This window comes from Crocodylus porosus, unplaced genomic scaffold, assembly GCF_001723895.1.
Source record: "Crocodylus porosus isolate Cpor-Errol unplaced genomic scaffold, CroPor_comp1, whole genome shotgun sequence".
Taxonomy (NCBI): domain Eukaryota; kingdom Metazoa; phylum Chordata; order Crocodylia; family Crocodylidae; genus Crocodylus; species Crocodylus porosus.
The window spans coordinates 46,169,614-46,184,101 of record NW_017728886.1 but is presented as its reverse complement, the minus strand read 5'-3'; the positions used below and the strand labels follow the sequence as shown (position 1 = coordinate 46,184,101).

Below are 14,488 nucleotides of genomic sequence, written 5' to 3'. Positions count from 1 at the left end.
TTATTACTTGGTGTTATAAGACATTTTAAGGTCCCTACTCAAAATGGAAACTTGATATTTTTCATTATTATTGGCACATTAAAAAAGAAATTTTAAAAATCACTTTTAAAAATCTGGATGTCTATATGTTAAAATGGATGACTCTACCATACAATACATACAATGATTAAATAAAATTAAGAAAATAAAGAAATGTCTTTATAAATGAGGTTTTCTTTCTGCCCTCCTAGTTTTCTCAGCTCCAGAAACATAAGGACTAGGAAACTATTTTAGATCCCATTCCTATTCCAACATCCATTGCCACTCCTTCTCTTTCCTATAACAATAAAAGTTATAGAGTAAGTTAATGATGTGGAACAGATATGAATCTTCATTACAGTAGTATGATTGACATCAGAAGCTGCACCATATCTACACATTTTTCTGTAACTTTAACTGTAAGATTAAAATGCTAGAATACATTAAAAATTTGGTATTTTTTTAATGATATATATTTAAATCTATTCCATCCTAGTGAATGTTAAAGATGTAAATTAATATTTAACAACAATAATTTATGGAAAGATGATGGAAAAAGAGCTAACTATACTCTGACACTGTTGACGAGGCAAGTGAAAAACAGGTAACAATAGGAGGATCCAGAGCAGCATTTAGCTAGAAAATTAAAATACCAAATCTTGAACAAAATGTGTATCTTAACATTTTTAGGAAAACAAAAATCAGTTTCTGAGATTAAAACCATCTCATCTTTCAAACAGGATAATTTATGCTGATGCATAAACAGTCCTTACTACCAGCTGGGAAAAAAGGAAAGTATAGGACAATACAAAAGTGTAATACACTGTGAGCACATCTACATGAGACATTTACTGAGAAGTTACCCAATTAGCCCTGCCGAAAATGTCTTGGTGTCTACACGTGCGGCCTAATTAGTCCCAGGGAACCAATAAACTTCACAGCAGGTTAGTGCCTATAAATACAAATACTATCCTGCTGTGGAGTTTTTTTGTGTGTGCAGCAACTTATGTGTAAACGCTGACATGGCTGGCTAGGGCAGAAGGGTGCTTCAGTGTGGGGGCTGGCTGCTGGCTAGTCCTGCACTGAAGCACCTCTGTGCTCCAACCAGCCCCTCTGCAGCACATCGAGTTAGATCAGAGCAGCTCTGGTCTGGCAGGCTGACCCCTCGTTTCCCTGCCAGCCAGGGCTGCTCTGACCCAGCTCAACATGCTGCGGTCCTGGGCATACATGTAAATGCAGTGCCCAGGAGTAATAAACTCCAGCGCATTAATATCCATGTGTGGATGCACCCTGCGTAATTTACTTGATGATAAGGATCTATACAGCCCAGTACACACATTATACTTTTACTGGTATAAATGATCGGAAACCAGTCTCTATCCATAAGAGAACAGAAGTTTGGCACACAAAACTGGTCCATACTTGTAACAGAACAGAAGTTCGACACACATAGACTGGTTCAACATGGCGAAACCCAGTCTAAGATTTGTGTCCCCCCACCAAAAGGCAAATGTGTGTTCCGTTCACCACCAATCTAAACTATGCTGCTTACAGAAAACTGCATAACTTAGACTGATTCTGCCTCAGGCTTTTTGAATGTCTATACTAGTCTAGCTGTTATTTTTTCTAAAGGGATGGTGCAACAGCCTATTCAGCAAGATTAATAAGTAGTGGGTAACAATCTTTTAGTAGGACCTTAGTCTCTTTCCTCATGTCTACTTCACAGATTTTACAGAATTCCTTAATTCTAATAGATGCCAGTTTCATTAAGTGACCAAACACTATACCACTGCAATAGGCCTTTCTGCCTGGCCTATCTAGGCTCCTTCTATTATAAGCCAAGGATTCTTTGAATGCAGTACTTCATCTTTTTCAGCATGTCTTTCTAGTGAGACTTAGATGGATATCCAGAGTTGACCTTTTCAAAACTGTTATATGAGCATTTGGGTTTGAGTGCTGTTCTGAATGCAATGGTGATAACCACAAATGGATATCATGCAAGTTGTAGATTAATGAGACTCATTTTTTGTTTGCTTGTAGGCAGTTTCTTTTATGTCCTATTATTGATGTGTATGTGTTGACTGACTTAAGAGGGTAGTCTCATAAATGAGATCTTTGATCTCAAGGGTTTATTTTATCTTTGTAACAAATAAAACTAAATTGAATTGGCTAGCTGAACCAGGCCCTCTCTTTTCTCTGCACTACAGCTGCTCCATACTTCTAGGCTTTTCCACCACTTCCAGACACATGACTAGATGCTACATTTTGCCGTAGAATTAGAAAAAGCCTTTCCAACCTGTTTGCATAACCTGTGCTATAATGCTCAAATCTTCACAGCTGATGCTGTCCATAAGGCTTTGCATCTCTAAAATTCTCGCAGATACTGCCTACATACATCAAGATTGAAGAAAACTAGCTGTTGCTCATCTAACTCTGTTTATATGTAAAAATTAAATCTTACTAAAATAGTTATCTTCGTGTTCTTGTATGCTAAAGGTATTCAAACGACAAAGAACTGCAACACAGAGGCCTGAAGATTAAAACAACTCCTATGAAGCACGTCCAAAACAGAGTCTAACAGTGGTGCTGGAGTGTGGACTGAGGTCTATTCTAAACAGTCTACACTACCTAACATCTCATCTTCTACATATGCTGGCTGGGAGTGAATACGCAAAGGGCTCTTCTGGGCAACAGTTAGGGCTGTGCAAAACAGCATCATTTTGTTTCAACTTCTGTTTTGCCGTTTCAAAGGGACAATGTTTCGTTTCGTTGTTTTGCTTAGTTTCGAAGTACCGTTCCATTTCGTTGAAACTGTTTCACTGTTTCGATGTGTTTCAACGTTTCACCCACAGACTATAATGGGGAATTATGATAATGCCTATAACTTTGTCATTTATTGCCCGATTTGGTTGAAAATTGCAGGGACAGTAGCCCCTTCTGAGGGTATGAAGCCTGCCAAATTTCAAGGATATAGGTGCAGGGGTTTCTGGGAAACTGCACCTCAAAGTGCTGACAAGCAAAGCTCTTGTGACTTGCTGGCAGCAGCAGCCTCCTGTCTTCCTGAATGCGGATCTGAGAGCCCGCACCACAGGGAGGGCTGTGGGGTTATGCCAGACTCCTCCCAGGGGTGCGGGTCCCTGGATATGCACTTGGGATGACAAGAGGCTGCTGCTGCTGCCTGGGACCAGCACTGGACATAGCCTGCACCCAGCACCGGGAAGACTGGTACTGCCACTGGGCCCAGGCAGCAGCAGCAGCCTCCTGTCATTCCATGTACAGATCTGTGGGTCCGTACCCCTGGGAGGGCTGTGCCAGACTCCTCCCGGGGGTGCAGACCCCTGGATCTGAGCTTGGGATGACAGGAGGTTGCTGCCTGGGCCTGGCACTGGGTGCAGCCTGCGCCCAGCACCAGAAAGACTAGTGCTGCCACTGGCACCAGGCAGCAATGGCAGCCTTGTGCCATCCCGCACACAAGTCGGGGGGCCTGCGCCCCGAGGAGGAGTCCAGCAGTGCAGGGAAGGTAGGTTGAGCTCCGTGGAGCTGGTGGAACCACTCAGAGTGCAGCCCTGGCCAGTGGCTCTCCCCTGCCTTCCACCACTGGGCTCAGTTCCATGGGGCTGGCGGAGCTACTCAGAGTTCAGCCCAGCAGTGGGAGGCAGGGAAGAGCCAGGGCTGCACTCCGAGCAGCTCCACCAGGCCCACAGAGCTCAGCCCAGTGGCAGGAGGTAGAGCATAGCCCTGGCTCTCCTCTGCCTCCTACTGCCAGCCTGAGCTCTGTGGGGCTGGCGGAGCCAGTCTGAGTGCAGCCCTTGCTCTCCCCCACCTCCCGCCATCAAGCTGCACTCCAAGCAGGTCTGCCAGCCCCACGGAGCTCAGCCCAGCAGCGGGAGAACCAGTGGTGGAGCCACTTGGAGTGAAGCCCTGGCCAGTAGCTCTTCCCTGCCTCCCGCCAGCAGGCTTAGCTCTGTGAGGCTGGCAGAGCTGCTTGGAGTGCAGCCCGGTGGTGGGAGGTGGGGGAGAGCCAGGGCTGTGTTCTGAGTGGCTCCACCAGCCCCACAGAGCTCAGTCCAGTGGCAGGAGGCAGTGTGCAGCCCTAGCTCTCCCCTGCCTCCCACCACTGGGCTGCTTTGAAACTTGACTTTCGAAATTCAAGTGCCCTCGTTTAGTTTCAAAGCTGTTTTGAAGTCTTTTGTTTCATTTCCATTTCACTGTTTTGAGCTCAAAACATGTTGAAAGAGCTTAAAAATGAAACACTCATCAAAATTTCGCACGGCCCTACTGGGCATGGTATAAAGCAGGAGAGGGCAATTATTTCATTCAGCAAGCTACTTAATGAGTTTTGGTGAGCTGTCAAGGGCTGCACATATAAAATTTTCAAAAGATATCATTTTAACAAATTATAGATAAGAACAAATCATCTACTAAAAATCAAACACCTACTATAACCTATTTTTGAGTAGTGTATATACAGGCGATTGCATAATAGTTCAAAATAGTCTTACTCTTGTATACTGTGTGCACAGGGAGGGTGTGGGAAGCCACCCACATGCTAGGTCTCAGGAGCTGGCTGGGGGTGAGAGGAGGAAGCGGGGGGGGGGGCAGGGTTGGCAGGGGTGCATAGTGTCTCCTGGTAGTCTGATGCAAGTGTAGTCCAGCCCCATCCCTATCTGGCCCACAGCTGCCCTCATGGTGCTGAGCTCCATCTGCTCCTACCCAGGACAGCCTATGCTATGCTCCCATGTGGACCTTGCCCCATGCCCCCTGACAGCACTGCCCTGGGCCCAGCCGGTATGCATGCATAGCTTCCCAGCAGGGTGCTCCTAGTGCTGCTGCAGCTGCCTAGGTACTGCCCGGCTCCCACTTCCAGCAGCTCCTCCTCCTCCTCCTGCCCCAGTTGTGCTGCTCTGGGCATCAGGTATTGTGGGGAAGCACTGGTGCCACAGGGATGTTCTGGGCAACACATGCCCAGCCAGGCGGAGGGAAGCTGCAACTGTGTGGATCCTGTCCCAGGGCTCCAGCTCTAAGTTGTTTTCACCCACTCAGCTACCTGCAGGTGGCTGCTCAACACCCTGGGCGGGCAGAGTGAATGGAAGGCAACCGGGAGTTGGAGCTGAAGCCCTGTGTGGTGAGGTAGGAGCCACCTGGTTGCAGCTTCCCCTCTGCCTGGCTGGGCATGTGATGCCTGGCGTGCATTCCCACGGCCACTGCCAATTCCTTTTGCACCTACTACCTGAACAGCACAGCAGGGTCAGGAGGAGGAAGAGCCACTGGAGGCAGGGGGAGCCAAGCAGTACCTGAGCAACTGCAGTAGCAGTGGAAACAGCCTTACCAGGAAGCTGTGAGCACTGGCCAGGGCTGGGGTGGTGTTGTCAGTCAGTGCAGGGTGGGTGTGGGTGGAGGGTGAGGCGGGCTGCCCCATGCAGGAGTAGGTGCGGCGCGGCCCCATGCAGAGCACCACTGGGGCAGTGGCGGGCCAGATGCAATCAACTGGTAGCCCAGATCTAGCCCACAGGCCCTATTGTGCCCACCCCAGTATAGATAACTCACAAGACATGGTCTCTGTCTTGGAAAGTTTAGGCAGGTAGAGATTATACAAGAGCAGTTTTGGTACAGTGAAGAGGAAAAAAGAAGCCACAGATATTCTTGTACATTTTCTCATTGTTATCTCTTGTGGGGGCCCTGGTGAACAACTGTTCTTTCAGGTCCTGATGCACTTATAGGCTGCTACCAAGTCCCTCCTGAGTCTTCTCTTCCCCAAGCTAAAGAGTCGCAATTCCCTCAGCCTCTCCTTGTAAGCCTTGCCCTCTTGGCCTTTGATCATACAGGTGGCTCTCCTTTGGACTCTCTCAAGCTTATCCACATCCCTCCTGAAGTGGGGGGCCCAAAACTGGATGCAGTACTCGAGCTGCGGCCTCACTAAGGCCAAGTAAAGCAGGAGGATGACATCCCAGGTTTTGTTCGTGATGCATCAGTGGATACAAGCCAGTGTTTGGTTTACTTTGCCAGCTACAGGATCGCATTAGTGGCTCATATTCATCTTGTGGTCAATCAAGACCCCCAAATCTCTTTTGGTCATGGTCCTAGTGAGCATAGCACTGCCAAGCCTATAAGTATGTTGCTGGTTCTTCCTTCCAAGGTGGAGCACCCTGTACTTCTCTATGTTGAAAGCCATCAGGTTTTGGTCTGTCCACCTTGCACGTGTGTCCAGGTCAGTCTGTCTTCCAGTGTGACTGCTTTCCCCCATATTTGAGTGTCGTCTGCAAATGTTTCCAGCCTGCATCAGACGCCCGAATCCAGATCATTAATAAAGATGTTGAAGAGTACTGACCCAAGTACTGAGCACTGAGGGTTGCCACCAGTCACCTTGCGCCACTTTGATTCACTCCCATCAACTAGTACTCTTTGGGTCTGATCCCGGAGCCAGTTCCCCAGCCATCAGACCGTATGATGGTTGAGGCCACAGCTCCCCAGCTTAAACATGAGGAGATCATGGGAGACTAAGTCAAAGGCTTTCCTGATATCCAGATGTATGACATCAGTTTTGTCTCCCTGGTCCAGGCAATCCATCACCTGGTCATAGAAGGAGACAAGGTTGGTCAGGCAAATCCTATCAGTAACAAAGCCATGTTGGCTAGCATTCAGAAGGTTACTTTCTGTTAGCCTTTTCACGATGGATCCCTTGATTTTCTCCAAGATCTTTCCAGGGATGGACATCAGACTGATTGGCCTGTAATCACCTGGATCCTCCTTCCTTCCTTTCTTGACGATTGGGACCACACTGACTCTTTTCCAGTCTTCCGGAACCTCACCCGAGCACCACGATTTTTCAAATATCTTTTATTTTAAAAAATTCTTTAAACTGCCCTCTGATCTTATCCAGCACCACCTTATCTGATCTCCCATCATCTTCATTGGTATTATTTCAATCAACTGCTCCAGATTAGCATCGAATTCCTTCCTCTTCTCAGAGATGCTAATTAAATGAAGGGCATGCTAGGTTTATACCAAAAGGGAAGGAATCAAAGTTTGTTTGGATCCATTTGGATGCACTTGCACACCCTTTCTTCTTTCCCAGCTATTCTCTTTTTAAGGATTCCTGAGGATAGACCTGTTTGCAAAAGAATGCAACAGGAAGGGCTGCTCTTCTGTTCCAGGGCCTGCCTCAGTTTAGGTTCCATCTCTTATATCATATGGGAAGTCTAGTGCATACCTTTCTCTTATATTCTTGATTCTGATGGTCATCAGGAAGGTGCGGCAAGACCTGGCTTAAACTATCCTGATGGCCCCTGCCTGGTGCAGATAACTATGGTTTCAGGACTTCCTTGCCTACATCACACCATATCCCCTCTCCCATTGTTTCCATAACTGTTGTTTCAGAACAATGGCAGAGCACTTTACTTGGACCTGCATGCATATTACCTAAGCACTTAGATGCTGGATGGTTCTTCCAACTAGAGTAGGACTCCTGTACCTTGTCAGGGATGTTCTGACCCATAACAGAAAGGTCTCCATAAGGTATGATTACCATAGTTTCTTGCCTATAGCACACCTTGTTTTTTGAAAGGCAGCATGAAGGGAAAAAAAAGAAAGGTCTTACCTTGTAGTACAGGTATGTAATTGACTAGCCTCAAGTGAGGGAGCCACGCCTGCTCCCAAGCCTGTTGCCAGCCCTGGATGCCAGATGAGGCCCATAGACAAACCCCACACAAGACTGAACCCTCGTACCAGGTCTAACCCACATGCCATGTCAGGAGCCATGCACTGGGTCCAGACATGGACTGACCCCATGCACCAGTTCAATTTGGCTTGCTGGGTCTGGGGCTGACCCCATATGCTGGATCTGAGGCTGTGTGCTGGGTCTGGTCACTGACTGATCTGGCATGCAGGGCCATGTCATCTGGCCAGGAGGATCTCCACAGGTCCAAAAATTTGTCACTGGGGGAGTGAGGCAGTGTTAACTGCCATAGTGCCCGCAAATATAGAGATTTATTTTCATCCCCCATTTTTGCTGAAGGTTGTTTCTTAATTCCATCTCAACCAACCAATCTCCCTGCTAGTCTTTTTCCAAAGCCACATGCTTCCTTGTAAATTTGTTGCAACAGGATTTTTGCTAACAGAAGACTCTGTAGTTTCTCACGAAGGGAAGGATGTCTTCCCCATGCTTAGAGTTCTGGTTCTTCTTCCTACTAAGTAGATGAAGAACAGAATATCCAAATAAGAATTGTCAATGAACATCAGGAAAGAAGTTATTTTTCTGATATAAATCCTATGCTAATTTTCAAAGAGCCCGGTCTTCTTCCATGAAAACCTGGTAAAACTCTCTATACATTGGTTTACTGTTAGGAAACTATAAAATTACATTGTTGAATATGGTTTTTGCATTCATCCTTTTATTGTCCCTATTTTATTGAGCATCAAAGCCAGCACCTGTATCTACACCAGGGTATGTTTGGCATCTGCAGCACTGAGCTGTCAGACTTTGGAGCATACTTAGCAAGAAAGAGCAGCAACTAGATCTGTAGCCGTCTTCTTGGCTGACCTATTGTGCACCCTATTGTCTGGTTCCATTTCTGAATTTGCTTGTCACTAAGGAGCTGTCTATAGGGACTGGTTCACAATGAACCTGCTGTTGAGCTGTTCTGGATACAATTATTCTTTGATTTACCTTGCACATGTGGAATTAACTATTTTTTGTGTATGTTAAACATGGGCCTCTACAAAGACCCATCTTCCCAACTTTTTCAAAAGAAATAAAAGGTGCCTTGATATTTTTAGAAAATTTATGTTAGAAAATACCATAAGGAAGCCAGGACTCACCAACATATCTCTTGTAAAATGTGACTTAATTACAAATAACACTCAATATCCAAAACAAAAGCCTGCCTAAGCTGCCTATTAAAAAGAAGGCCTATTAGCATACTCACTAATGTCCATGTCAGCCTCTTGTTTACTTCACTGGCACACATTCAAACCCTAAACATGTGTCATTAACTCTTGAACTGACAACCCAACTTGTCTTACCTTGAAAAATGTTTAGTATTGTAAATGACAAATACTTCACAACTATCAGAAATTGACCTATATACACAATAAGTATATAGCAAGTTGTTTTGAATTGTTCCAGGATTCTTATTTTTAGACTGAATATACAAAACAGAAGCAACTATGGTGTGTTTTAATACTTGGTATTCAATAGTAACCAAATCATGCCTATTTAGAAATTATTAAAATCTTTCTTTTTGCACACTGCCTTAAATTATTTCTTTATTTACAGACAACTAATATGCAAGCCACAATACATGGAACAATTTTGTATTTGGTAACTGACACACCAGCAATGGATATACCCCAGGGGTTTATAAGATCTATATAGGATCTTTAAACAAATATAGAAGTATATATCACTATCTTCAGACTGTATGGTATGAATACAGGCAGCATTCTGAAGACCTTAATTTTCTAAAGATGATATAACATCTTCATATTTGCAGTGGGAAAATGCTCTGGGACTCAGCTCCATGAATCTAATTCCCTAGTAGATTTCTTTAGTATATTTTTCCTGTCCCAATGGGGAAATGCACCTTTACTGTCAGGATAACATTAGGCTTCAGTATTCACTTTTTATGAATGATGTCAAGACAGAGAGAGCTTTTAGCCACCAGGCATTTAAGTGAGAGGGTAACAATGAGGTATATTAATAGTAGCATTGGTATATGCAAATTTAATCCTTCAAGAAAGATGGTTAAGGGCGTGGGTCAAATCTTTGAGCTACTTGCTGCATTTCACAACATAGGTGTATACTTCCCATTGTATTTGTGTGCTCTTTTCTTGTGAACGGACAGTCTATTAGTCTCTGACAGTTAAGTAAAGCAGGATTCTAGTAAGATATATTTAAAATGTATTGATTCATCTTTTGTAAGCAAAAGAGCAAACGGGGAAAAAAGTGCATTTACAAACCCAGAAATGTGGAAAGAACAATTATTGTCCTTTAGGCCCTTGGCCAGAGTGAGGACCCAGCTGGAGCTGTGATGGGAAGGTAAGTGGGGCAGTGGGGGAGGGGGAGTGGCAGAGGCGGTGGTGGGCAGAAAAGATGGAGGGGAGCAGAGGCTGCGGTGGGCAGTGCCCATGGCTCCAACTCCAACCTCAGCTTGCCTCCCCACTCATTCCCTTGGCTTGTACTTGAATCTAAAACAAGGGCCTCTTTCCCATGATGAATGAGGAAAAAAGTCCTAAATTCTTGTCTTAAATTCGAGTAAATATGGTTTTACAAACCAGCTTATCTCAAATGTTACCTATGAGAGACCCCATATCATTAAGAATGCAAGACAGTCCTGATGTTTGTTAACAACATTGAAAATTCTCTTGATCCTCAAGACCGATTCAGAGTTCCCCACGATGACAGAATAGTAAAGGCTATAGTATCTGGTTTCCAAAATTTCAATATTATTAACCACAGTTTTTATTTAAGTGCAGTATAGGAATTTTACATGAAAACAAGCATTTCAAATCATATGTATAAACATAGATACCAACAGTTTAAAAAACTTCAGGAAATGCAAATCTTTTAAAAAAAAATCAAAATAAACCTTTTAACAAACCAATATCTATTTACAATATAACTTCTCTATTATTTATAGTATGTATTGCAAATATCTTAAAACCACACAAGTTTGAAAACCTGAATAAACATTTTTAGATATCCTGTATCTCACATTCCTTATGAAAATACCCACTTACAATTGGCATATTTTTTATCCCTACAGTCAAATCATTTAATCTTGCATGTGAAGAATTATTCACACACATTACAAGTTAAGCAATTCACTAGGCAAAAGCAGTTTAGCAAGGTTGTACTTGGAATAAAATATATATATATTCAAGGCTTGAAAGAAAAGTTTAGGTATTTTGCCATTTAATTTAGTTGAAGAAGAAACACTTTAATATTTTCCAGTAGTTAAGCATGGCCATCTATATCTCTGGCCACAAATTAAAAAAAAGAAGGGTGTGACCATTAAAAGTACACATCCTGAGATTTCTTTCTTTATGGGGCAAAGAGGTTAAAATGGAAAAACTGATCTATGCATAAACCAAGAACATATGTGGCAGTGAAAACAGTGCAACTAAAGAGCAGTCAAAGACAGAATGTTTGAGAAAGACAGTGAGAGAGATGCAAAAGTGACAGAATAAAACGGATGGCAATGTCTAATGAAAGAGACCGGCTGACTAGGTTTAGTTTTATACTGCATATGGCAGAGTCTACTCAAGCATGTTAAAGATGGAAGCCAGTAAACATTCTGGAGAAGTTCAAAAAGTTGCTTTTGAGACTGAAGAATTGGCTGCCTGTTCTTAGCAAAACAGCAGTACTTTATTCACAATAAATTTTAATTTCAATCCCTGGAAAACCATGGATAATATAAAAGAAACATGTATAATAGGCTTTGAATTTTTGGTATCAGTAAAATGTTAACTGTAGAAGTTCATGAACTTCACAGGTAGAAATAATGATGTGGTGCACATTTGCAGTCTACCTGTTGAAAGTCAAGAACTGATATCATCAACATGATATCTTACTCAGGATTAAACAAAACTCTAATAGATCTGCTTGATTATTTTGAGAACAAATTTAATACGTAAGGTTAAAGTGCAATAAAAGATGACATTAAGGAATACAGAACGGTACAGGATAATTTTTACATTTTATACATGTATTAGGCAAATGGCAAACTACAAATATTTAAGAACTTGGGATATTTGTGTATGCATCTTCAAGTAGACAAGGTGCAAATTCTAAGGGAGACAGAGATTAAGACATTACAAATCACAAAGCACAGAATTCTCAAGGGTAAAATCATACCAAAATCTTGCTAAATTGTCATGGATGTTGCAGGCAGCCAACTGGTCTGAAAGCTCATTACAGGTGTTCTGTACTGCTAGTACATGTGGTGCCAGGGTGAAGGGTATATCATTGAGGAGCTCTGACATGAAAGGACTGCTCTCCAAATTCTGACTTGTCTGATTTCCCACCTCAGCACCGGGTATGGTCAAATGTGATTGGCTTTCGGTATTTATCTAAAGAAAACAAAGGACATATTATTTAGACACTGTAAATTCTGTGATTTAGCCTTTCCACTTGAAGTAATGTAAAAGCAGGTATGATGTTTGGCTGGGACAGATCGAAACTGAAATCCTTAAAGCAGCTGTTATAATTCCTTGAATCAAGCAGAGCCCAGCCAGACAGCCAGGGCTGTAATAATAATGAATTTGGCAAGGTATTTCTGGCTACATAGTCCTACTACACAATAAGAAAGGACTAGAAGGAACCTCCTGCTTCGCTGAAGCCCATCTCCTGCTATTGCAAGCAACCACATCACATATCTCCTTACACAAACTGATCAAGCTACAACTTAAACGGTTCATGTGCTTACTCTTCCTTCCAAAAGACCTTCACTGGTCTGATAGTTAGAAACCTTCTCCTAATTTCTTCAAATATACCAGTATAAACTTCTCATTTAAAATTGAAATTGCTCAGCTATTTGGACATGCTCTACCAAACCACACATGGTGATGTATGCGCTGCCAAATATGTGCTAACAAAAAATACATACTTGCACAACATGACCTTCAGGGATTATTAAGAAAGCACTGATAAAAACAAATCTAGACTGATAAAACCTGTCAAGGAGAAGAAACAAATATAAATTTCATTACGATCCAGAAGACTGGGCACTGGAGCCAAAGATTAGATTCCTATTCCCAACTCTGACACTAGCCTGCCACATGACCTTGATAGGTCACTTAATCTCTGCCCATATTTTCTCATATTTAAAACAATGATAACAATACTTACCCTTCCTTTATAAAGCACTCTGAAATCTCTATATAAAGAATGCTCTACAGGAGCTAAGCATTATATGTCTATGTATATCTTCAGAATGTTGTACAAACATAAGTTAATCCTCACACCATCCCTGGCAAGTAAATGATTGTTTTAAGTACTTCATTTTTACAGAAGGACAAACTTACAAAGATACATTAAATGACTTGTTCAAATCCAGTGAGTGAACTATGGCAGAGCCAAGATGAGAACACAGGAATTTCAGATTCTAGACCTTGAGCTTTCTCCTTAAACTAATCTTGTATACAAGCAAGTGGACATATGGAAGAACCCAAAGACTACCTGCTTGTTACTATAGGAGGACAAGAATGAAAATAACATTCAAGTTTCAAACAGTTATGCAGGTTTTTAGTTGCACAGCTCCCAAAGACTTCAAAACGAGCAATGCAGTTAAGGTTCTGAGCAATGGTGGATGATCATACTGACAGAGTACATCTGTAGTTGTTGTAGAGAAGCTGAACGAATGGACAACCTAGGATGGGGACTGTTTTGCATTTGAGGCGGCCGAGCATTTTAGCAAGAGAAAGGAGACAGCACATGCCCCTTCTGGGCAAGGCCAGAGGTGATTTCAGAGCAATCTGCAGGAAATAGCTGCCATTTGCTCCAATATCCACCACTGCATACAGTAATGATGGGTAAGAATCTAAGAATTGCTGTACTGAGTTAGACCAAGGATCTACCTAGCTTGGTATCCTAACAAGGGCCAGTATAGATGCTTTAGAAAACTATTAGAAACGGGGCATCTGCTGTGATACCTTTCCACTCACAAAGCAGGAAACTACATTTCTACCATGTTTAGTCAAATCTAAGTCAACCATGAATTTAAGACAACCCCCCAGTAATTAGACTGCGTATATGTCAAGCCACGGGTTCAGCACCAGCAGAGCTGCAGCAGCTACCTGCTCCCCACCCTCTAAGACAAGGAGCTCCCCCGTTCCCCTCCAGTGCTGACTGGGGGGGAACTTTGTCTTAGGTTTGAGTAAATGTGGTAATTATTGTGTTTAACGGCTCCTGAAGGATAAGCAAACACAAACTCCTCCATAAGCAAACACCAACTGTTTTGGTGAAACAGTTAACATCAACATTTAAAACCTGTTATGTTTTAGATTTAACAACTTAGTAAGATGAATAAAGAATTTCACCCATCTCTGAGGCACTGTTTCAGAGTTGGGAAGGAAGCTCAGCATTAGCTGCATTTGGTTCATATTCAGAACTTTTTCTTATATGTAATAAAGGCAACACATTTAAAACCAGGATCTAATGCACAAAATTCACAGCCACGGAATCCAAAGATTTCATAGATTTCTAGGGTCAGAAGGGACCTGGTCGATCATCTGGTCTGACCTCCTGCTCCAGACAGGAAAGAGCGCTGGGACCTGCAAATGTGATCCTTTATGATTTTTTCTAGGGTCTTGCTAAAAATAGAGGTGAGGCTAACTGGGGTTAAGTAACCTCAGCCAGATGCCTGTCTAATCTCTTCTTGAACACCTCCAAGGTAGGGGAAAGCACCACCTCCCTTGGGAGCCCATTCCAGATTTTGGCAACCCTCACCGTAAAGAATTTCTTTCTTATGTC

At 43.0% G+C, this 14,488-nt stretch overlaps 1 protein-coding gene across 2 annotated transcripts in view; it reads right to left on the bottom strand.

The window, feature by feature from the left end:
- Positions 1-219: 219 nt before the first annotated feature.
- Positions 220-14,488, bottom strand: part of UMAD1 (UBAP1-MVB12-associated (UMA) domain containing 1) — a 140,227-nt gene continuing 125,958 nt past the window's right edge. The window contains exons 3-4 of one of the 2 annotated variants that reach the window (XM_019533776.1): positions 11,873-12,087; positions 220-316 (exon numbers count right to left, since the gene is read on the bottom strand). In XM_019533776.1, the coding sequence (XP_019389321.1) occupies positions 283-316; positions 11,873-12,087 (249 nt within the window). In that variant the 3' untranslated portion in view covers positions 220-282. Of the gene's footprint in view, positions 317-10,457; positions 12,088-14,488 lie in introns of those variants that run through there. The other variant, XM_019533771.1, reaches the window with a different exon arrangement.